Raw genomic sequence first — 23727 nt, 5'->3', positions numbered from 1 at the left:
TCACCTCTTCTGGACATCACTGCAAAGAAAAACTGTTATCAGTTTCAGCTCCACGGATTGATTAATATAAACATTCCTCTGCTTTGTCGGCAACGTAATATGGCTGTCAGGAATACACACACCGGTCATGTATTCACTTTTAAAGGAGAAAATAAATAAAACTTGGATCAGTTGGGATAATTTGCAGATGGAGGTCCTTCGAGGGCATAACAGATAACACAGCACTCACAACATGTTAATAAATGCATATTTTATTACATTAAAATAAATCAATTAAAAAGAACACAGATTTTTTTTCATCATATATTGAAAGAAACTAATGAGATCATGCAAGACTGTAATGTCTTTTTTTAATCCCACACAACATCTGAAGTGGATGCACCCAGTATAAATGAAATGTAGAAAATAAAAGCTGTGTTACTGAAACACGTGCCACTCTGATGGGGCGGCATTTTCTCTCGTTGCACGTAGTACGAAGTTCCTCAGGAAACACGCAGGAGAGAACCACTTGTGAAGAATTTTACAACCTTTCTGAATACAATGTGATGGAATTACTTGTACCCAAGTGTTCTTTGTTTTTATATGTTGCAAGTCTTGCTACGGTGTGCTGCAGTTCTTTTGTATCAAGTCAGAGACAGCTGCAGATGCTGCTACGTGTTCCTGATGTTTGCCATTTGAGATGTGGAGGTGTAACACATTTGTAAAACGTTTTGATTGCATTATGGCACATCAGGGCCAGAGAAGTCAAATTTTCTCACCAACAACTCACAAGAAACTTGTGCAATTGTGTTTGAGTCCCAACAACACTTAATACTTGCAGTAAATAACCTTTACAAATAGTTAACTGTTTTCAGCAATATTTATGTCAATGCACATAAGTTTGGGTGTAAACCCAAAACTGGAGAAACCCACATCATCTTGTTGCATTGCATTTAATAATTTTCTTTGTAACAATCATACACAAAAGTCTTTATATATCATAGTCAGAGTTTCTGATATATGTAAGAGCCTGGACCCTGAGCAAACACCATGAAATGAAGCTCCTTACACACTCTGATCGTCATTTGCTCTCTTGTGTAACCTTACAAAACCACATCTGTCTTAGACTCCAGGCTAAATGACCTTTCCATGATGCAGCCAAGTGCAAAGATCTCACCACACACTGACGGTACAAGTTTCAGTCATGCGTTAGCTAATTTTCTCCTAAATGGCAATACTGGAAGGACTGAACATCACATAAAGTGTTGTTAACACACTATGACACCTTATTTTGTAAATGAGTTATTCGACATAGCTGACAGAAGGATGATCAAGGCTCATACCAGGCAATGAACACCTGACATTAAAACTTGCATTATGAACCAATGATTAATGTCATATTTTTTTATGAATGTGTTTTAGTCAGTGGGAAACAATTATAAACTGGAAGAGAATGTTCTCTGTTAGTTCCTGGTACTTGAAATGATCACTAGGAAAAACAAAAATAAGTCTCTTTTTCCTTTCAACAGAATTTTATATCATTTTGGCTCAACATGACTTTCAGAGCTATTCACAATATAATACACAAATACACTATTCTGTAACACATGAACTGTAAAGAATTAGACTTTATCCTCATTGCCAATTTAAATAAAAAAACAAGAGTTTAAAACGTTAACTTTACTCTTCAGTTTGTTTTCAGAAATGCCATTAGAAAAGAGTCATTTCATATTTCATAACTATTGTTGCATCCAAAAACACAACCTGTTTGATATGGATGCTGTGCTTTCCATCAGTGTTTAAACCAAGTGGCTGTGTCTAGTCTATTACTGTCTGTGCTTTTTTAAAGAATATCCGATTCTGAAGATCAAATTACAAATGAAAACAAACATGGACAATAAAATCTTTACTTGGTCTTACATTTTAAAAGTAAGTACACAATAAAATCTGTATTTGCTTAACAGAAAATAAAATTTACAGTTTGATAAGGGATCTTTGAGACTGTCAGATAGGTAACCCTGACCTCAGAGTTAAACTTGTTGTATGGAATAAACACCTCATTTCTGATTTTGTGCATCTTTATAAATTATTATATTTAAATCAAAACCTCTTTACAAAGAGGTTGTTCCATTTATAATGTGCAACGCCCTCCACACTTTTTGGCACCTCTGGTAAAGAAGTATAAAATAAATCTAAACAAGCTTTAAAACAAATCTACCTTTTCTAGCAAAAATCCATGTTAGGAAATGCTTTTTTTATTGTTACCAATCATAAGTGGGGTAATTACTGGCACCCCTGTTGTTAATACTCTGCACAAACCCCTATGCCAGTAGGTTAGCATTTAGTGCTCTCCTATAACATCTTATAAGGTTGCAGCATACAGAGAGATGGCGTTTTACTAGACTTTACTAGTCCTGGATCCTGTCTGAGTGTCCCCCTTTTTCAGCTTACCTCAGGTTTTCAATAGGAATGAGATCTGAGGACTGAGATGGCCATGGAAGAAGATGGCCATTTTGTGTGAGGAGAATCTTGTATGTGTTAATAATGTTTTGAATCATTATCCTTCTGAAAGCCTTGGATGCCTTTTCTGGTATTTCAAAGAGTTCCTGATCCCATTCACTCTAACAAGATTCCCATTGCCTTTGCCTTTGCAAGAGAAAAAGGTCCACAGTATCACAGATGCTCCACCATAACTGACAGTGGGCATGAGGTGCTTTTCCAAACATATTCTTCCTTTGCTTCATACAAGACCACCTGGAGTGCAGTTGAAAAGTTCAATCTTGGTCTAATCAGACCAAAGAACACAATTCCAGACAAAGTCCAGGAAGCATTTTGCAAACTGCACAGGTTTATATTTGTGATGGTTAAAGAAAAAACTCCCAAACAACCTGTTGTTAGATAGATTTGGTGAGCCCAATATGCCAGTCTTTGCTGCAGTGCTCTAATAGTGCCCTTCTTTACCATTCTCCTCACTTTGCATAGTGGTAAAATAAGCTGGGCTGCTTGTCCATACTAATGTCTGGTGGCAAAATGAAATGGACTGTGTCACATCATATTTGTACCCCAGGTAAACAGAAGCTGTTTACTAATTAAAGGTTCCTAAACCATTCATTGTCTGTATTTGATTTTGTTCTTGCCAGAGGTAATTGGTTTCTTAGAGAACCAAACAACCTAACATGCATGTTTTGGACTGTGGGAGGAACCTATGCATGCACAGGGAGAGCATGCTAACTCTATGCAGAAAGGCCTTTGCTAGGATTAGAACCCAGGACTACTACTTGCTGCAAGGCCACAGTGATAACTGTGCTATGTGCCAGCTTGAGTTCCATAACACTCTCATCAAATATATAAATTAGAAAAGAAAACCTCAAGTTTTATAAGAATTGTTAGGGATATCAAAAACTACTTCACAGATAAAAAAAAAAAAGGATTCTCAACATGGAACTTTTTTTGCCTGCTGAATAAATGTACATAAAGGTAGATTTTTTTTTTTTATTGGGTTAAGATGATGTTGCTATGATAAAATATTTTTTTAAGCCTTTTTACAAATCTTTACAAGGGGGTCAATAATTGCAAAGGGTGCAGTACATATGATTAGGACCACTGCCCATTTTCTGCTTGTTTCTGTATTGCAGATGATATGAAGATATTTGGCCTTCTCACAATGTTTGAAGATACAGTATCCCTATAATTAGGATGAGAAATCTTGTGTGTGGCGCTACACTGATGACTACCAATGCATTCTTGTTTTCTGAAATACCTTAACGTGCTTGTATTTAGAGATTGCAAAAAAAAAAAACATTGTCCAACATTAAGATAAAACGTTAAAAATATACTAAATCTAATAGTTGGGTTTCACATGTTTTTGTTAGGTTATAAGTAAGCTGCATGAGCTGTAACATCAACAGTCAGAGCTCAACAGCTGCTGTGTTTTGATTGGTTTTTTTTCTTAAAGTTTTTTTTTAAATGTTCAGGTTTATAGGTTTGCAAATTCTCAGCCTCATTTACCTTTAGGACAGAAAAGTAATATGTAAAAAAAAAGAACATCTATTTTACACAAACATCTGGCTCAACATAGAAGTGCATTTTTCTAGTTAGTTTTTGAGGCTAATTTTCTTTAGCGTGTTTTAACTCACTGATCAAACTGTAATACTTTTTACAAGCTGGGACCTTATACACCAGACTAATTTTTCAGTTTGTGTGTTTTACTAAATACGAACAACAACACGGCATTGTCGATGCCTTTTTAAAATTACAAACAATGACACAGATCAAAGTTTTCAAAGGATGTTCTGGACTAATGTTTGTTTTCAGATCTTTCTAGAGGAACTGATATGATATGTGTTTGTGTATGTGTTTCCTTTGTAGGAGTGTGAGTGGCTTTATTTATTTCAAAAAGCACCATTTTAAGAATAATTCTATTCAGAGATATCTGGTACTTTTAAAGTGCCAGCAAATCTGTATCTCAGAAATCAAAACACACAACACCAAAAAAAAAAAGGCCTTTGAAGACGTTTCCTATTCATGATCTGCTGTACAAGTTGTTCTTCATGTTCCTGGAGGTCCATCAAGGGATTTGATGTGTGAAGTTCATCTTTATTTTGCTGCTTTTTGTCACAGATCAGGCACACTGTACACTGAAAGGATATGGCCACGTTGAGGGTGTTGTGATACGGTGATTACACTAGAACGGTTTCAGAGTTAAACATGGAAAGGTGTGCTTTGTGCGTTAGGTGGGTCAGTCTCTTTGTAACGCCTCCTGTCACACGGTTCCGTTCTCCTGCCTCGGTTTGTGGGTCGTCGTGCGAGTGGGAGTGCTCAGGGAGGGAGCCAGGGTGCAGAGGAAGCCAGCCAACAATGTGAGGCCTAAGCCCCCCCCAGGCACAAAACATGGACCAACCATAGCCATGGCTAATGTCTTCAGGGAGGCCGTACATGTAGCGTGGGTAGCGGGACAACTCGAAGTTGATTCCTGCCACACATGTGCACAAAGAGATGATGCAACATGTTCCTGTATGAGCAGAAGAGACCAACAGTGATTTAAAGGGAGTCCTGATTGATGCTTAAATTGCTACATGCACTGCACATCACACTGCAGGATCATGTTACTGCAAGGCATTGATCTGATATCTCATGTTAACCCAGATGTGCACTCAGCTGTCACCAAATACACACAGTAATTGGATGAAATCAGATTCTGTCTGCATGCTAGTGTGGGGATGTGTGTATATGTGCTTTCACAGTACCTCCCATAAGAAAGAGTAGGCCAGCTACATATTGCATGAGGTCATGCTGCTGGCAGCATCCCAGCACTCCAATGATCCAGCCAAAAAGAATGATTGACACAGCCATGCCCACAAAGCCGGCCGTCATTCTTCTTAGATCTGAAGGGACAGAAATTTTGCAGAGTCAGTGTTGACTTAGAGGTTTAAAAATGAATAAAAAAAATTTGAAACTTGTATTAAACCACTCAAATAAAACCAGGTTATGGCTTTGAAAAGAGGCAATAAACGACTTACTTTTTGACAACATGTTATTTATTTGGTGCATTTGATCATAAACGAATTTTATTTTTTCAGCTACAAAATAGTTAGGTGGGTTAGTACTATTCCTTTTTGGAAAATATTTTCTAACTGAATTAAACAAGCCAATAGCAACAACCAGAGCAGAAATGCATATAAAGAAGCTGTCAATTTATATAATGGCAACAGGCAAAAGTATGATATTTCATTATTGTTTTGGCCCAACATTTTTGAAATGCAGGCTACATTTAAGAATCTGGTATGGAAAGCTAGGTAGTTATAATATAACTAAGCATGCTGCAAGGCAAGATACTGAGAGAAATAGAAATAAATGAAGGCCTTCCACTAAAAAAATCCTACAAAGTAAATTAAGATGAGGATCTGCAAAACACACATAAAACACCTGGACTAAAAAAAAAAAAAAAAAAACTATTAAAAGGACAAAAACTGGAAGAACAGAAAGTAAACACAGAATATCAAAGCAGAGCAAAAACCAACTGAACACAGTAAAGCCAAAAAAAAAAATTTACATAATGAAGCCAAGTAAAGCTGAATATACATACGTGATGTGAAATCACAGGCAAAAGAAGCTTAAATAAAACCCTGAACATGAAAACAATGACTCACTCTATCTGAGGTCAATTAACTGTCAGTAATTAAGCTAACATACAAATTGTGTGACTCTGGGAGGACCCTGGAGCCACTCGAGAAAGCCAACAGACACAAATTCAGAATACCCCAACACAGGAATTAAAATGCATTTTTACCAATGAGCCAAATGCATCTTTAGGATCAGTTCTTTTTGATCTTAGTCAATTAAAAACAAAATATTCCAGTTCATTTCAACTGTGGCATCTTTAAACTTTCAGGTGCTGTACTTTGATGATCTATGGGGACATTATTCATCATCCAAGTCATGTATTTTTCTCATTGTGATTGTGCACGTAGGTGATGTCTAAGAGCTAGTCAACCTGAACTGTGTTGCTGCTTCCCTAACATTTTGAGTGGATTATTTAAGCTGCAAAGCATCCTGATGCACACTGCACATCATGTTCTGCTGCCGAATTGCCTGCTTGACATCGACTGCTGCTGCCAGATTTTGCTTGTTTCCTTTTAGCCCCTCCACCACCCTATCATCCTCCCTAAGCTACAAGGTCAGATATCCTCTCTTCACTTCTTGACATGTGGAAGACATGGCTAGGGGGTAGAGATCAGCTCATCACTTCATGACATGTTGAGTAGGATGGCCATAGAGTGATTAGATCAGAATCTAGATGCAGACTGAAATAAAATGCATTACATGACCCTCCCACCCGTACTCGTACTCGTCGTCTTCCGCTCTATCCGGGACCGGGTCGTGGGGGTAGCAGACTCAGCAGAGACACCCAGATGTCCCTCTCCCCAGACACCTCCTCCAGCTCCTTCAGGGGGAGCCCAAGGCGTTTCCAGGCCAGCCGAGAGACATAGTCCCTTAAGCGTGTCCTGGGCCGTCCCCTGGGCCTCCTCCTGGTGGGATGTGTCTGGAACACCTCCCGAGGAAGGCGTCCAGGAGGCATCCGATATAGATGCCCGAGCGACCTCAACTGGTTCCTCTTGATGTGAAGGAGCAGCGGCTCTACTCCGAGCTATTTCTAAGGGAGTGCCCGGCAACCCTACGAAGGAAGCTCATTTCAGAAATCCTGTCCATAAAAGTTATGAACAGGACAGGTAACAAAGGGCAGCCCTGCCGGAGTCCAACACGCACCGGGAACAGGTCCGACTTAGTGCCGGCAATGCGGACCAAACTCCTGCTCTGCTTGTACAGAGACCGGATGGCCCCTAATAAAGGGCTCCCGATTCCATACTCCTGGAGCACCCCCCACAGGGCACCACAAGGGACACAGTCGAATGCCTTCCACAAAACACATATGGACCGGTTGGGCAAACTCCCATGAACCCTCAAGTACCCTGTAGAGGGTATAGAGCTGGTCCAGTGTTCCACGGCCGGGACGAAACCCACACTGCTCCTCCTGAAGCCAAGATTGGACTATTGGCTAGACTCTCCTCTCCAATACCCTGGCATAGGCCTTACCAGGGAGGCTGAGAAGTGTGATCCCCCTGTAGTTGGAACACACTCTCTGGTCACCCTTCTCATGAAGGGGGACCACCACCCCAGTCTGCCAGTCCAGAGGCACTGTCCCCGACCGCCACGCAATGTTGAAGAGGCGTGTCAATCATGACAGCCCTACAACATCCAGAGACTTGAGGTACTCAGGCCGGATCTCATCCAACCCCGAAGCCTTGCCACCGCGGAGCTTTTTAACCACCTCGGTGACTTCATCCTGGGTGATGAAAGAGTCCAACCCCGAGTCCCCAGCCTCTGTTTCCACCACGGAATGCGTGATGGCAGGATTGATGAGACCCCCTTCCACCGCCCGATAATGTCCCCAGTCGAGGTCAGCAGCCTCCCACCCCCACTGTAAACAGTGTTGGCAAAGCACTGCTTCCCCCTCCTGAGGCGCCAGACGGTTTGCCAGAATCGCTTCGAGGCCAACTGGTAGTCCTTCTCCATGGCCACACCGAACTCCTCCCAGGCCCGGGTTTTTGCCTATGCCACAGCCCGGGCCGTGGCACGCTTGGCATCACGGTATCCGTCAGCTGCCTCAGGAGTCCAACAAGCCAACCACAGCCGATAGGACTCCTTCTTCAGCTTGACACTGTCCCTTATTGCCGGTGTCCACCACCGGGTTCGGGGATTGCCGCCGCGACAGGCACCGCAGACCTTATGGCCGCAGCTACGGGCAGCAGCATTGACAATAGATGCGGAGAACATGGTCCACTTGGACTCTATGTGTTCAACATCCCCCGGAATCTGGTCAAAGCTCTCCCGGAGGTGGGAGTTGAATACGTCCCTGGCCAAGGCCTCTGCTAGACATTCCCAGCAGACCCTCATTATGCGCTTGGGCCCGCCAAGTCTGTCCGGCTTTCTCCTCTTCCAGCGGATCCAACTCACCACCAGGTGGTGATCAGTGGACAGCTCAGCCCCTCTCTTCACCCGAGTGTCCAAAACATGCGGCCGAAGGTCTGATGATACGACAACAAAGTTGATCATCGACCTCCTGCCTAGGGTGTTCTGGTGCCAAGTGCACTGATGGATACCCTTATGTTTGAACATGGTGTTCATTCCGTGACTAGCACAGATGTCCAATAATGAAACACCACTCAGATTCAGCTCGGGGAGGCCATTCCTCCTGATCACGCCTCTCGAGGTGTCACTGTCGTTTCCCACGTGAGCGTTGAAATCCCCCAGCTGAATAATGGAGTCCCCGGGAGGGGCACTATCCAGCACCCCTGACAGGGACGCCAAGAAGGCCGGGTACTCCGCACTACCGCCTGGCCCGTAGGTTGAAAGGACAGTCAGAGACCCGTCCCCAACCCGAAGGCGCAAGGATGCGACCCTCTCATCCACTGGGGTAAACCCCAACACGAGACGGCTGAGCTGGGGGGCAACAAGCAAACCCACCCCAGCCCGCCGCCTCTCTTCCTGGGCCACTCCAGAGTAGAAGATAATCCAGCCCCTCTCGAGGATATGGGTTCCAGAGCCCACGCTGTGCGTGGAGGTGAGCTCGACTATTTCTAGTCAATATCTCCCGACCTCCCGCACAAGCTAAGGCTCCTTCCCCCACAGTGAGGTGACACCCTCCCTCCCTTTCCTACTTATCTGTTATCATACATTAAAGTTTCTGCCAAAAACAGAAAATGAGGCAAAAATGTGAATGCTTGCTAGGCATTATATTCAAGGAAACAATACACAGACAAATTGAAGAAAGAAAATCACAAATTTTCTAGATGTGCATAAATAGAGAGAGAGTAGAATTTGTTTAGGTATCTATGAAAACTCTTTCAATTTACAGTATATCTGAGTTGTGGTCACTCCAGTCTTGCACAGACCTATTGCACATTAACTCTTGCTTTAACAATTCATCTAGCTCTCTAACAATCTCTTTCAAATATCTTACACCTTCTTCTTGCAGCAACAAAAAAGAGACATAATCCAGCTACAGTCTACAAAGTGTTGCATATTATTTAAATTTTAGCCATTTTTTTTACTCATTTTTGTTTTCTTGCAAGTATTTCCTCTAATGGTCATCTTTTAAATTCTGTCTATAATTCAATTGATAAATTGAGTAAATTTACCTTTACAGGGTTCCATTTTTGGAGTTCTATTTTTTTCTCTGACATTAGTGATATTTTGTTACATGCCGTTTTGTTATAGGAAAGCATTTTCACATAAATTGACTGTAGTTCATTCCAGTCAGTCCCTCTGACCATGTCTGACTCAATGTACTGCTATCCAAAAGTCAAACCTAAAGGACAAACTGAATTTGTATCCTAGGGTTCTGCACAATATCTTGATGTATTTTGGATCCTTGGACCGTGCTCCTCTAAACAGAGGTTGTTCCTGGAATCTGCTGCAGTCACTCCTTGAAGTTTTGGTACCATTTGCATCGATGACCACTGGCACTACTGTGGCCTTGACTCCTCACACCTTTTTTTTCCTCTTTTAGCCCTTCGTATTTCTAAAGTTTCTCATGTTACGTTTTCTTGATGTTGCTGTCATTTGGCATTGCAATGTCTATCACTACTGCTTTCTTTCTGCTTTATCTAGTACCACAATGGCTGGTTAGCCATCACCTGTTGTCAACAGAACACTAGCCTTACTAATTTTATGCAAGGCTAACAATGTAATTTCAAAGTTTTGAAGTCATCCAGCAAAAGTCTAGACTTGAATCTGATAGAGAATCTGTGCAGGGAGATAAAGATTAGGATTATTGCAAAGAGGCCTTCCAGCCACCAAAGACTTAGAGTTATGACCAAAGATAAATTGTCTTGTAGAAATATGCAAAAAGCTGATCAGCAATTATTATAGCCACAAAACTGTCCACAGGCTGTCTGGGTGTTTCTCCTTCCCATTCTGTTACAGGGTGTGACTGACAGGTGCAGCCTTTGTGGCTGCAGCTCATTAGGCTCATCAGGAAGGTCTTCAAAAGGGAATTTGGAGCAGGACACAGAGACTAGAACGTAAGCTCCTGTTTGCTTCCAGTTATCTGATCCTCGACTGACTGCTTTTTTTAGACAAAACCAGATGTTTCCCCGAAGAGCACTGGCTCAGACATTTATTGGATCTTCCTCTGCTATCAAGCATCTGAAAGTCTCCCTGGATCCTTTTCCTCACATTTCCTGGAGTAAGCTTACCTGTACGCTCATCAAACCGCAGCTCACCTGCCTGTCCATTCTCGCTCGCTCTGCAACTCCCTGAACTCCTCCTGGAAGTAAAACAACAAAACCTTCTTCGTCAATACACCCAGCGCCTGTCAAACTCAGTTCTGTGGATTAGCATACCTTCCTTGAATGTTCATCTCACTCACCTTAACAGTAGGCACAACTACTCTCAAAGAAACATTTACTATCTCCTCTTGATTTCTAACCACTCTAACAGTCGTCTCTTACCTTAGTGGCTGCTCGGAGATTGTTCCTGCTTCCTGCCAATGGCTTTTACATTCTATTGATGGAAATAAATAAAACATTGAAAAGAACTGCTTGCTCTGGTTATTGTTGTGCCTGCTCAACGGTTTCATTAAAACCACCATGACAGAACATTCTGGCTAACAAAACCCTGTGGCATAATTACAAACATCGTTAACCGGGCAAGGAAGTCTTCTTATCTCATCACATTTTACAGTCTCTCATTGAACAGCGAGCTTCTTTAACCCAAGCCGTTAATCTTTCCCTGCAGATGCAGCAGATGGCACCACCTAACCAGGTTGAAAATAACCAAACTCCAGGCCTTTTTGCTTCAGCCACCAGTTCCTCTCTCTACCCACGAGAGATGTATTTCCCTACTCCTGAACAATCTGCCATTCTTCCTTTTCCTTTACCTGTCATCAGTACTCAGAATCTTCCTGATCTTTCTAATGCTCCCCCCAAATACCATGACCTCCAGATGGTGTTCACCAATGACCTGGCTCTCTCTCTCTTCCAACCTATCATCCATACGACTGTTCCTGCCCAGGTGCCACTTTCCCCTCTAGCCAACTCTGCAGGATGCTACTGTCTTTTCAAAATGGGATCTATGTAATGGTTACCATTTGGTCTGCCTTAGAGACGGAGACGAATGGAGGACAGCTTTTGAAACGCATGTGGGACATTCAGAATACCTACTTATGCTTTTTGGCCTCACCAGTGCCACAGCTGTCTTCCAGGCCATGGTCAATGAAGTCCTTAGAGAAGTCCGGAACCAGTTCATGTCTGTTTATCTTGATGATGTTCTGATCTCTTCCAAAAGTCTTCAAGATCACAAATTACATGTCAGACAGGTCATCCAACGGCTGCTGGAGAATCGCCTTTACATCAAGGCTGAGAAATGCGACTTCCATTCCACCTCCATCACCTTCTTATGTTATGTTTTCGAGGGTGGACAGGTAAAGACGGACCCCCAGAAGATCCAAGCAGTTCAGGAGTGGCCCACTTCCACTTCTAGGAAGAAACATCAGCGGTTCCTTGGCTTTGCAGGAGGTTCATCTGTAATTACAGCTTGGTTGCAGCTCCTCTTCCCACCCTAACCTCCACTAAAAGAGCATTCAACTGGTCTGCTGATGCAGATTCTGCCATTGCAGAACTGAAAAGGAAGTTCTCATCTGTCCCCATCTTGGTCCATCCTGACCAGACCTCCCAATTTATCTTGGAGGTGGATGCTTCAGACATGGGTGTGGGGGCTGTGTTTTTACAAAATTCCACCTCTGACAATAAACCATGGAGAGGAAAGCACCCCTGTGCTTTCTTCTCCAGAGGATTCATTTCAGCAGAGAGAAATTATACCATCGGAGACAGAAAGCTGGTAGCTATAAAACTCGCCCTTGAGGAATGGAGACACTGGCTAGAAGGCACAGCCAAACCCATCATCATATCAACCAACCATAAGAACCTAGCTTACATCCAGTCCGCCCGACGTCTCAAACCCTGTCAGTTCCGCTGGTCCCTGTTCTTTGCCTGACTCCCTGTTTAGAGAAATCTCAGTCGATTACTTCTCCACAACCTCTGAGTCCATCCGCCCTAAAAGCTGCACTACTGAAGCTGTTACCTGGGATTTGGAAAGACAAATTCAACAGGCCCTCCGACATGAACCAGATCCTGGAGGGAGCCCCCCGATTGTCTTTTTGTACCTTCTTTAGTATGAGCCAGAACCAGTCATTGGGCTCATGCCTCTCGTTTCTCTGGCCATCCTGGGACTAGCCGGACTGTAGGCCTTATACGATGATATTTCTGGTGGCCCTCTTTAAACAAGGATGTCATGGAGTACAAGTCAGCCTGCACCATCTGTGCTTGGGGTAAGAGTTCCTACCATCCTCCTTATGGCCTCCTCCAACCTCTTGCCATCCCCAACAGACCCTGGTCTCACATAGCCCTGGACTTGGTCACCGGTATCCCTTTTGCCAATAATAAGTCTGTCATACTTACCATAATTGATCGGTTCTCCAGGGCCTGTCATTTGGTGGCCCTTTTGAAACCTTCTTCAGCTCCTGAGACAGCCAGAATCCTGATCCAGCACATGTTCCAGCTCCATGGGATTCCTTCTGAGATCCTTTCTGACCGAGGACACAGTTCATCTCTCAGGTTTGGAAAAAATTCTGTTCTGCTCTCGGTGCCAAATGTTCTCTAACTTTTGGCTTCAAACCTCAGAGCAATGGGCTGTGCGAGCGCATGGACCAGGAGATGGAAAACATCCTGAGATGATCCCTGCATACATACCTAGACAAAAGGCCTGGCTTTCTGCCAATGATTTTCTCGTGAAGTCCTGTACCCGCAAGTTGTCCCCACAATTCCTGGGTCTCTACAAGATCCTCACCATCATCAGTCCCTTCACAGTCTGGCTCCAGCTCGCTCGTCATCTCCAAGTCTATCCTGATTCTGATTCTGACAAATCTGATGTTGTTTCTCAGGAGAACTCTGGCTATGAGATCGATTGGATCATCTTCTGCTACCAAGCATCTGAACTTCTCCCTGGATCCTCTCACACTAACAGTCGTCTCTTCCCCAAGCAGCTGCTCGGAGATTGTTCATGCTTCCTGCAGAAAACGTTTACATTCTATTGCTGAAAAGAAATAAATCATTGAAAAGAACTGCTTGCTCTGGCCGTTGTTGTGTCTGCTTAAGGGTTTCATTAAAACCACCATGACAAAGAAGGGTTTAATTTCTGTATTACCAATAAAATTGTTTCCATTAATTATTGAGGAGGGTGTAAATAATTTCAACATGCATTTTTTTTATTGGAATTTAAGCTAATAAAAACTGATACTCGTTTCACATTGTTTTGTTATCTTTTGAAAGATTGTGATCTTATTTTCAGAAACAAACTTTTTGGTTAAAATAAAATAAAATTGGGTTTAACCGTGTGTATATGAAACTTGAAAGAATAAACTTTTCTATCAGGTTCTTGCAAATGTACTGAACTTTATGCACTGTCTTTTACAAAGAAAAACTGTAAAAACCAATGAAGCTATAATGAAAACTTTTGTGGAAAAGTTAGGTACACTTCCAAAATAACAGATAAGTATGAAAAATGTACAACCCTACAATTTTAAAGGGTGTACTGCTTTTGTTTTTTTAATCATGATTGTATGAAATAAAATAAATGCATATTTAGACCCAGCGGTATGCTGACACTACCTCTGTAAAAGCTATGAATCTGTCATTTAAGACATACACTAACTGGCTGCTTTATTATGTAAACCTGTTGAATTGGTTGATAACAGAAATGGTGATCACATTGAAGACAAGTTTAAGTTAAAAGCAAGCATCAGAATTTTAATTTTATTTACATTTATTGATTTGTAAAGTGTTTAAAAACATCCAAATAAGAAGACCGCAGTACATAACAATAAAACCATAAAAGAATGGGGGAAAAAGCTGATTCAACGGACTTATACATAGTGTCGTTGTTGGCTCCAGATGGCCTGGTTTGAGTATGCCAAAGAGTGTAGATCTACTGGGATTTTCACACACAACCACTGTCTCAGGTTTACAGAGAATGGACTGAAAAAGAGACAATATCCAGTCAGTGGCAACTGTGTAGAGGATAATACCTTTTTGATTTCAGAGGTCAGAGGAGAAGTAGCAGAATAGTTTGACATCATAGAAAAGCAGCAGGAGCTTAAAGAAACACTCACTACAACCAGGTTGTGCAGAATACCATCTCTGTAAGCATTACACATTATAGCTTGAAGCAGATGAGCTACAGCAGCAGCAGACCAGACTGGGTGCCACTCCTGGCAGCTAAGAATGGGAAACTGAGGCTACAGTATACACAGGGTCACTGAAATTGGACAATATCAGACAGGAAAATTGATATCTGGTTCGATAAGTCTCAACGTCAGCTACAACACTGAAATGGTCAGGTCAGCATAAGCAACATGAAAGCGTGAATCCATCCTGCCTTATATCAACAGTGAGAGATCTACATCATGGGATGTGCAGCCAATGAATTTGCGGTCACTGTGTCACACTATTATGTCAATAAAGACCAAAATCTCTGAAAAACATTTCAGACATCTTGTTCAATTTATGCCATAAAAACTGAGGCAGTTTGAGGGCAAAAAGGGTCTATCATTGTATTAGCAAGGTGTACCTAATATAGTGAATGTATATTGGGTATCAATGTCACATAAAGCAGCTCTTTACAAGCCAGTGTCTATCTCTCACATGCACTGTGAACCATCACTTTACACAACAGCAACCTAATAGATCATTTTGAGACATAGTGAAATAATATTCTGAGAAAAGCTCCATATCTATTTCTGCTCAGGGGAACCATCATTGTCCATCACTACTAATTTCACTGCTGCGTTATATTAATCTAACAATGGTTGCATTACTTGTTCTGTTGCTTGTCCAGGGTTGAATGTTTCTTCTTTGCTAGATTAAATGATCATACCACATGCATTGCCTCATCTGCCTGAATCAGCCTCCATTACCAACTTCAATGAGCAAAGCAAAAGACAGATACTTTCAAATAAGCCTTTAATATACTATCTAAATCTGCGCTATCATGGTTAGGTATGAGCAGATATAACAGGATGTAGGTGGGGAGTTGATGAGCTCAACAAATTAGTTACAAGCTAATATCTGTGGCCAGTAACAGAAAAACATTTACTATGAGTAACACAAATAAACCACAAAAACTACAGGAAAACCTTTTCAGTAATTTTCTGTAAAGGCATTAAAAATGCAGTTACTGGGTAGGAATAGATTAGGACACCCCCATAAAACACGAAGTCCAGACTAATGTTTCCCAGAAAGAAACAGAACATATTTGTCATAACTGGAGTACAAGAAAACAACCTTTCCTAGCTGTGAAGCATGGAGGTAGAAGTGTCATGACTTGTGGATATTTTGTTGCAGCAAGAATGAATTCTACCATGTATCAGAGAGTGTTCTTATATCAACGCACTAAGTGTAATTGGATTCTGTCACTGTCAATTTTAGGAATCACAGGATTTAAATAATATTTGGCAGCTCTTTTTGTGATTATTCCTTCATTGTACAACCTGTAGCCTTTATGACACATCTTTTAATGGTAAGTGACCCTTTAATTTCAAAACCTGAAGCTTTGCACATCTTTTTAGGCTCTGCTCAGATGGGTGCTTCAGCATCATGAAAGCAGTGCTAATAGATCTATCCTGCATAATATACAAATGTTCTGTTATTAGTATTTTAGTATTTGTGTGACTTTATTGTTCTGTAAACTAAACATGTCATTCTAAGACTTGTGCAATTGTGTTGGTCTGAGCAGCTTATGACACTGGCAAAGTGGAGCTTTTGTGTATACCATATATCATGCCAATATGTGGCCATAGTTATTATAGTCCTTTTTCAAAACAGCAGACAAAAGGATGGGAAAAATAATTCCACTACACAGCAAGAATGGCTACAAAACAGGTTCCACAGAATGTCATTTTTTCATAATGAAATTCTACTAAATAGCTTCATCTTATCAATGAATAGCAGAGTTTTTAATTAAGAAATCATATGATTCTATCACCCAACCCTATCCCTAGCTGCAAAATCTTAAACTAAACCTAAAGTTTCAAGTAATTTTAATAGAGTCTAAGAAATAGTTTCTTGAGGGGTCATCAGATCAAGATTTACCCTTGTAAAAAAAGCATTGTATGTAATAAAGCATTCTCGCCTACTTTTACATTGTTCCAGTGACAATAAGCTTTTATTACTCATTCAGTCACATTTCTTATTCTATAAATTAAGTGCATATTGCTGCTAATCACACGAGCTACAGATGCCTAATATATCCACAAGCAAATTGGGTTTCTGCAACTTCGCGGACAAATGGACTGAGATGACCAGCGAATAAATAATTAACCTTCTTATTGGAGGATGACTGATTTATTGCCTGAGCAGCAGCTAACCACTAATTATTACAGTCTCCACTGCTGCTGTGTAATGACGTCAAATTGTAAGGCTATAAATAATATTTAGAACAACTGTGAATAACAGGCACTCAATATGATTTCAACACTTTAACTACAAGTTAAATGTTACTGACAGATTGATTCATTTGACAACTTGAAAATAATGTCATATGTGCAATGCAAAACCAGTAAGAGTGATCCAAGATCATACTCATTAATGCTTAAAAACATGGTTTTCACATTTCACCCAACTCAAACAGACAAACTGGAAAGTTCAGATGATTAAAAGTGACAAAAAAGAGAAAGACTCTCAGACTTACGGAGAGCATGCCACTCATCCTGACGTATGGTCTTTGTGATGTTGATGGGTAAATTCCTTGGAAGGATGGACGAGGAATAGTGATACTTGACTGGGGTACATCTCTGAATCATTCCTGGTAAAAAGACAAAATTAAAAAGACAGTTATAGCTGGAGCAGTAAGATTAATTGAAGGAGAGAGTGAAGTCAGAATTGCAGTCTAAACCTTTGTTCTTTTTTCTGGGATAATGCGATGATGTGTGCACAGACATAGCATTTATTTTCGACCCTGTCTGAGTTTTCATTTTCCGAGCTGGCCCTTTTAACCTTGTTTTTCCCCACTCCGGCATAGTAATTAAAGAGGGATTAGGAAACAATGTGGTATATGGATTATACTCCCAAAGGTCTCATACGTAACTGTTCTGATTTAAAGTGAATCACATCTTATTTTTGCATACATTTTGTTTTTCAGCCTCCATCTCAACAATCCAGCTCTGACTCTTTCCAGCAGTCTTTGAGCAAAGCAACACTACATATTAAAAAAAGGACTTATTTATGCTTATGAACTGCAATTTCTTGTATAGGTCAAATAAGACATTTGAAAAGGTTTATAATTTCTTTAGGAATTCCAAAATTCAGACAATCTTTCGGTCAAAACAGCAGCCCCTAATACATTAATAGAGGTACAGCTCTTTTGTTTATGCCAAGAATCTTTGAGGTTTCATATGGTAGGTTACTGATAATGAAATCCATATGTATAACTCAGTAATGTTATTTAATCTAAAGGTGCTTTTAAATCAATTGAACATGCTTTAAAAGCAGCTAACAAAAGATACTCTGTTAAAGGGATAGTCTGGATTATCAAAGTGAATTTCTGTTAGTTTTTTTTAGCAGCCAGTATCTTTCCTGTAGTCCACACCTGTCTGAACAATCTCAGTTTGGAGAAACAAAAATTAGTTCCAACCAAAGTCAAGCAAGCTAAATCTGATTTCCTGCGTCGAATTCAAAGAGCATATATATTTAAAAAAAAGTCTGTGGTCATTTACGTTGTAGGTGTGTGGTCTCTTAACAATGTTCCAATTTGTAAAATGTAGCAAGGAGAACTGGATCCTACAGGCAGAAGAACGTTTTTGGCATTTCACAAAACAGTTCTGCAAAATTGCCACAAATACAAACCCCTCAAGTATCAACCACTAGAGGCAGCCATGGCCTGTCCTGATGTGTGCTTATGTAAATCAAGACGACATCACAAAACTCCTATCTGACAACAAAATTGTTGCTGATAAAATAGTGCTGCTTTGACTCCCCCCTCACTTCACATCAGCTCACAAACGTAGGTCTGACACCACCTACATTGGGGCTTAGAAAGCATAACAGGAGCAAGTCGACTTCTATCAAACTTACAACTTTGGTCCATACATAAATCACACAGAGACAGAAAGAAAGTATCTCAGGTCGGGTTTTAGATGACTAGTGAAAGGGACTATTCACTGCTAATAACAACCTCAGACATTCCCATCTCCATCCATCCATCCATCCATTCATTTTCTATACCCGCTTCTTCCATACAGGGTCTTGGGAGAACTGGTGCCTATCTCCAGCGGTCTACAGGTGAAAGGCGGGGTATACCCTGGGCAGGTTGCCAGTCCTTTGCAGGGCAAAACAGAGACACACAGGACAAACAACCATGAACACACCCATTCACACCTAAGGCCAATTGAAAGAGACCAGTTAACCTAACATTCATGTTTTTGGACCGTGGGAGGAAGCTGGAGTACCCAGAGGGAACCCACACATACACGGGAAGAACATTCAAACTCCATGCAGAAAGACCTCGACTGGGCAACAGTGGTAACCACTGCGCTGCCGTGCATCCCAAATTCCCATCTCAAAAAAATCTAAAAACACTTACTTGTTTTGTCAATGAATAAAGTAGTAGAAGCAGGCATAGCCAATGCCTGGATAGATAGATTATAAAACAATATAACTACTTGAAAATGGGCAGTGCTGATACTTAGACATTTTTTAAAACGACTCTGCCCATATTTGAGAACAAATTTGGACGTCAGCGGATTTTTCTCCAGTACCAGTGACATTTACACTCAGCTTGACGTTGTTTAAGGGAAGTAATTCAGCTAAGTGCAGAGTGAACTACATGCATTATTGCTGTTGACAAAAGTGTAGCCTGACATAAAGTTTAATTCAGTCCACTGTAGCTGCATGGAAAACCTTAATGTTCCCAATAGCAGAGTTTAGTGATAGATGGGAGTGCTCTCTGTTTTGTTTTAGTGTCAATTTTAAAGTTGCACTACAGAAAGTTGCATTAGACACTTAGTTCCTCACATAAACGTTCTGTATGTGTTCATGTATAAAACAAGGCTGTACTGTTTGGTACACATGCATACCAAACCGACAGGGCTATACCTGATATTTTTATAAATATATGCATGAATACATGTAAATCTGTATATACTTGTTAATAAGTAAGACCCCATTTTTAAGCTGTCAACCAGATCTTAGTTTAAAACATTAAACACATAAATATATACTTTTGAACATCTGGGCAAACAATGATTACAGATGTACTGTCAAGGGAAATACATAGTTTTAAATCTCATGTGCTCATTTTCCCAATGACTGATCTGAAGAATCCACCCTGAGAAAATATGTGGAGAAATGTGTGCAATCAGAATGAAGATCGGACAAATGTAAATTATTCCTTATAATATCACCTATATTTAACATATCTGATTTTTTTCAACACATCTCAGGCTATGATATCCTGCACTTGTGTGATAAGAGATGTTTTCCATTTTGCCTCTTCCTTTATGATTTATCTTAACCAGGTTTTGGTAAATGGTATAAAATGAGACCTGTGTATTTACAATTGTAGGAGTAATAATTCTATCTTTATATTAGGTTTCTGCCTGGTGAAAACTGAAATGAAACAGAATCCCAATGAATACCAGCTATGCCTATTAAATCAGTTGGTGTACATGTAGGTACACGTGCTTGATATAAAAAAACCAAACAAGTTAAGTAATGTGTGATATCAGTGTATATTATTCAAAAACACACAATCAAAAAGGTTGGAAACAGAAAATAGCCCATTGGAAACTGTTCATTAATATCCTTTGGTAACGGATCATTGTGAATAATCTATGCACAAAATCAAATTACATTGTTAGTACTGCTATTTCACTTAACAACAACTCAAGCATGAAATGAGTGAAATGTGATTTCTGAAACAAACAAAGCTTTCTAATCTGGGAAATAGCATCTATTAGATCTGACTGTATAAAACATTTACATCCGGCGCCATTTAAACCGCCATAAATATTTGATTATGTATTAAAACTGAGGCCAGTTTGTATCTGGGACTCCCCAATGAACTCATGGAGATTAGTATGTTATGATATAAAACAGAGGGAAAAGAATTTGAAATAGCAAGCAATACTTTCCATTGCAGCTTACTCTGTTGTCATTGCATAGCCATTTGTCAAGATTCACAAGTTTTTGGAGCATTTAGGACAGCTACAAAAAGAGGTAAATGTAGTTAATACTTAACACAATGGGTTGTTGGAAGAGACACTATTCATTATGGTGTCTTAGGGTCAGCTGATCAATAAGGGTTCATCTGTTCCAGCTCAAAACATTCCCTAAGATAATAACTTTAGACATCTGTTTTAGGAAAGCCCTTATTTTTGTGCATTGCCTCAGTTTTTGTAACTCTGAATGAATTTGATAGGGCATCATTGGATGAAAATGTGCACTACTGTATGTTTCCAGAGAATAGCTTGACATTGTGTTGTCTCTCCAAAAGGTAAACAGGGGACAATGACGAAGAAAACGGTTTTCCTTTTGTAACAAAATAGACCGTCTACATATATATATTCTTGGAGGCATAAAGGAAAATTATCAGCTGCTGCAAGCATGCTTGGCAGTAAAAACACTCTTTGACTCTGTAACAGTATGGTTCTTTTCAGCACCATGGACAGAGAATAGTCACAACATGGACAGTTGCCAACAAATATATAAACATTTTTACGCGGAAACCAACCACTGTGGCATGCAGCAGGCATCACGGCCTGCTGCATGCCAACAGCCAGGTCTCCATCCCCCCTGTGTTTACCTTTGTAAATAAGGTCCTCGGTCTCCAGGTCGAATCCTTCCCGGTGACACTTCCTCCAAAGCCCGGAGACAGTAGAGTTGAACTGTCGGCTGCAGTGGGACTCCATGGCAGACGCCGCGGGCAGAAAGTGCCGCTTCCCCCTAACGAGAGGAGCAGCATCAGGGCCGCTCTTTGGAGGCATTTGAAGGGGGAGGTTGTGGTTTGAAATGTAGATGTAACCGGGGTCGTTTCGCTTGTTGGCATAGTTTTTGCACCTCTCTCGGTGTCTCCTGGCGTCGGTCTCGTACCAGTAGTCAGTGCAGATCGCCATGGCGAGAAGACCCAGCGCGCAGAAAGCCAAGAAAAGCCCTGCGCTGGTTAATATTTTCATAGCGGCCATCTTCCTTTGCTCGGTGGAGAGCCCAAACAGTGGCAAGAAGGTTTCTCCGTGGCCGTGGTGGTGGTGGTTTTGCTGGTACCGGCGTGAAACAATTCACGACGGCACTCAGAGCTTCCTGCAGACCTGCACTGGGAGCATGATGCTGCAAGGCCGGAGCGGGGTGGACGGGATGCTGCGGTCTATTGTTGTGGTGCCCGGTGCATGAAATGTTGTTCCCACCATCTGTTATGGTACAGGAGGAGGAGAGGGGATGGATGGCGACCAACGCTGTGAAGAGGCAGGGGCAGTGATGTAGTTGCGCTGTCTCTCCTCCAGGTTGCTGCGGGATTGGGAGCAGACAGAAATATGTGCTCTGTTTGAGGGTGGTGACCATTTGTAATGCTTGGATAAGCACCTTTTTATTTACGGTAAATATTTAAAACCTAGGTGTATGTTTGGTTGCATTAATGTAATTAACAAATGACATTTAAGCCTCTTTTGAAATAAGGTGCATTAAACAGCAGCAAAACTATTGTAATTTATTTCATTCAATTCATCTATGGCTATGAAATGGGTTGTATTTAACAGTCTGTATTCAAAAATGTTAATTCGAACATTTATTTATTTTTAAAATCTTTTTATTAAAAGAAAATAGACAAAAGAACAACTTTAAGATAAACAGTGCCAGTCAGAATACATTCCACAACCTAAATGTTATCACTACGTTTGGGTTTTAAATTTCAAATTTGATTTAAAAAATAAAAATTGGTTCACATGTTTGAATTTATTGGCTATTTTCTCTAATTAAATCAGATTTTAAAAAATCGCTTTGAAGATGAAATACAGTGCCTTGCGAAAGTATTCGGCCCCCTTGAACTTTTCAACCTCTTGCCACATTTCAGGCTTCAAACATAAAGATATAAAATTCTAATTTTTTGTGAAGAATCAACAACAAGTGGGAAACAATCGTGAAGTGGAATGAAATTTATTGGATGTGTCAAACTTTTTTAACAAATAAAAAACTGAAAACTGGGGCGTGCAATATTATTCGGCCCCCTTGCGTTAATACTTTGTAGCGCCACCCTTTGCTGCAATTACAGCTGCAAGTCACTTGGGGTTTGTCTCTATCAGTTTTGCACATCGAGAGACTGAAATTCTTGCCCGTTCTTCCTTGCAAAACAGCTGGAGCTCAGTGAGGTTGGATGGAGAGCGTTCGTGAACAGCAGTCTTCAGCTCTTTCCACAGATTCTCCATTGGATTCAGGTCTGGACTTTGACTTGGCCATTCCAACACCTGGATACGTTTATTTGTGAACCCATTCATTGTAGATTTGGCTTTATGTTTTGGATCATTGTTTGTTGGAAGATAAATCTCCGTCCCAGTCTCAGGTCTCTTGCAGACTCCAACAGGTTTCTTCCAGAATGGTCCTGTATTTGGCCCCATCCATCTTCCCATCAATTTTGACCATCTTCCCTGTCCCTGCTGACGAAAAGCAGGCCCAAACCATGATGCTGCCACCACCATGTTTGACATTGGGGATGGTGTGTTCAGGATGATGAGCTGTGTTGCTTTTATGCCAAACATATCGTTTTGCATTGTGGCAAAACAGTTCGATTTTGGTTTCATCTGACCAGAGCACCTTCTTCCACATGTTTGGTGTGTCTCCCAGGTGGCTTGTGGCAAACTTTAAACGAGACTTTTTATAGATATCTTTGAGAAATTGCTTTCTTCTTGCCACTCTTCCATAAAGGCCAGATTTGTGCAATGTACGACTGATTGTTGTCCTATGAACAGACTCTCCCACCTCAGCTGTAGATCTCTGCAGTTCATCCAGAGTGATCATGGGGCCTCTTGGCTGCATCTCTGATCAGTCTTCTCCTTGTTCGAGATGAAAGTTTAGAGGGACGGCCGGGTCTTGTTAGATTTGCAGTGGTCTGATACTCCTTCCATTTCAATATGATTGCTTGCACAGTGCT

The 23727-nt window shown here is 41.0% G+C and overlaps 1 protein-coding gene across 1 annotated transcript; it reads right to left on the bottom strand.

The window, feature by feature from the left end:
- Window positions 1-233: 233 nt before the first annotated feature.
- tmem276b (transmembrane protein 276b) lies at window positions 234-22147 on the bottom strand. Its single transcript, XM_047363683.1, is given in 5 exon segments — window positions 234-4855; window positions 4857-4990; window positions 5226-5363; window positions 17284-17397; window positions 21394-22147. Coding segments are annotated over 5 exon segments (879 nt in total). The 5' UTR covers window positions 21773-22147; the 3' UTR covers window positions 234-4741.
- Between the last annotated feature and the right edge of the window lie 1580 nt (window positions 22148-23727).

This window comes from Girardinichthys multiradiatus, chromosome 4 (genome assembly GCF_021462225.1).
Source record: "Girardinichthys multiradiatus isolate DD_20200921_A chromosome 4, DD_fGirMul_XY1, whole genome shotgun sequence".
NCBI classification, from domain to species: domain Eukaryota; kingdom Metazoa; phylum Chordata; class Actinopteri; order Cyprinodontiformes; family Goodeidae; genus Girardinichthys; species Girardinichthys multiradiatus.
The sequence above is the reverse complement of the archived record's forward strand: the minus strand, read 5'-3'. Positions and strand labels throughout refer to the sequence as shown.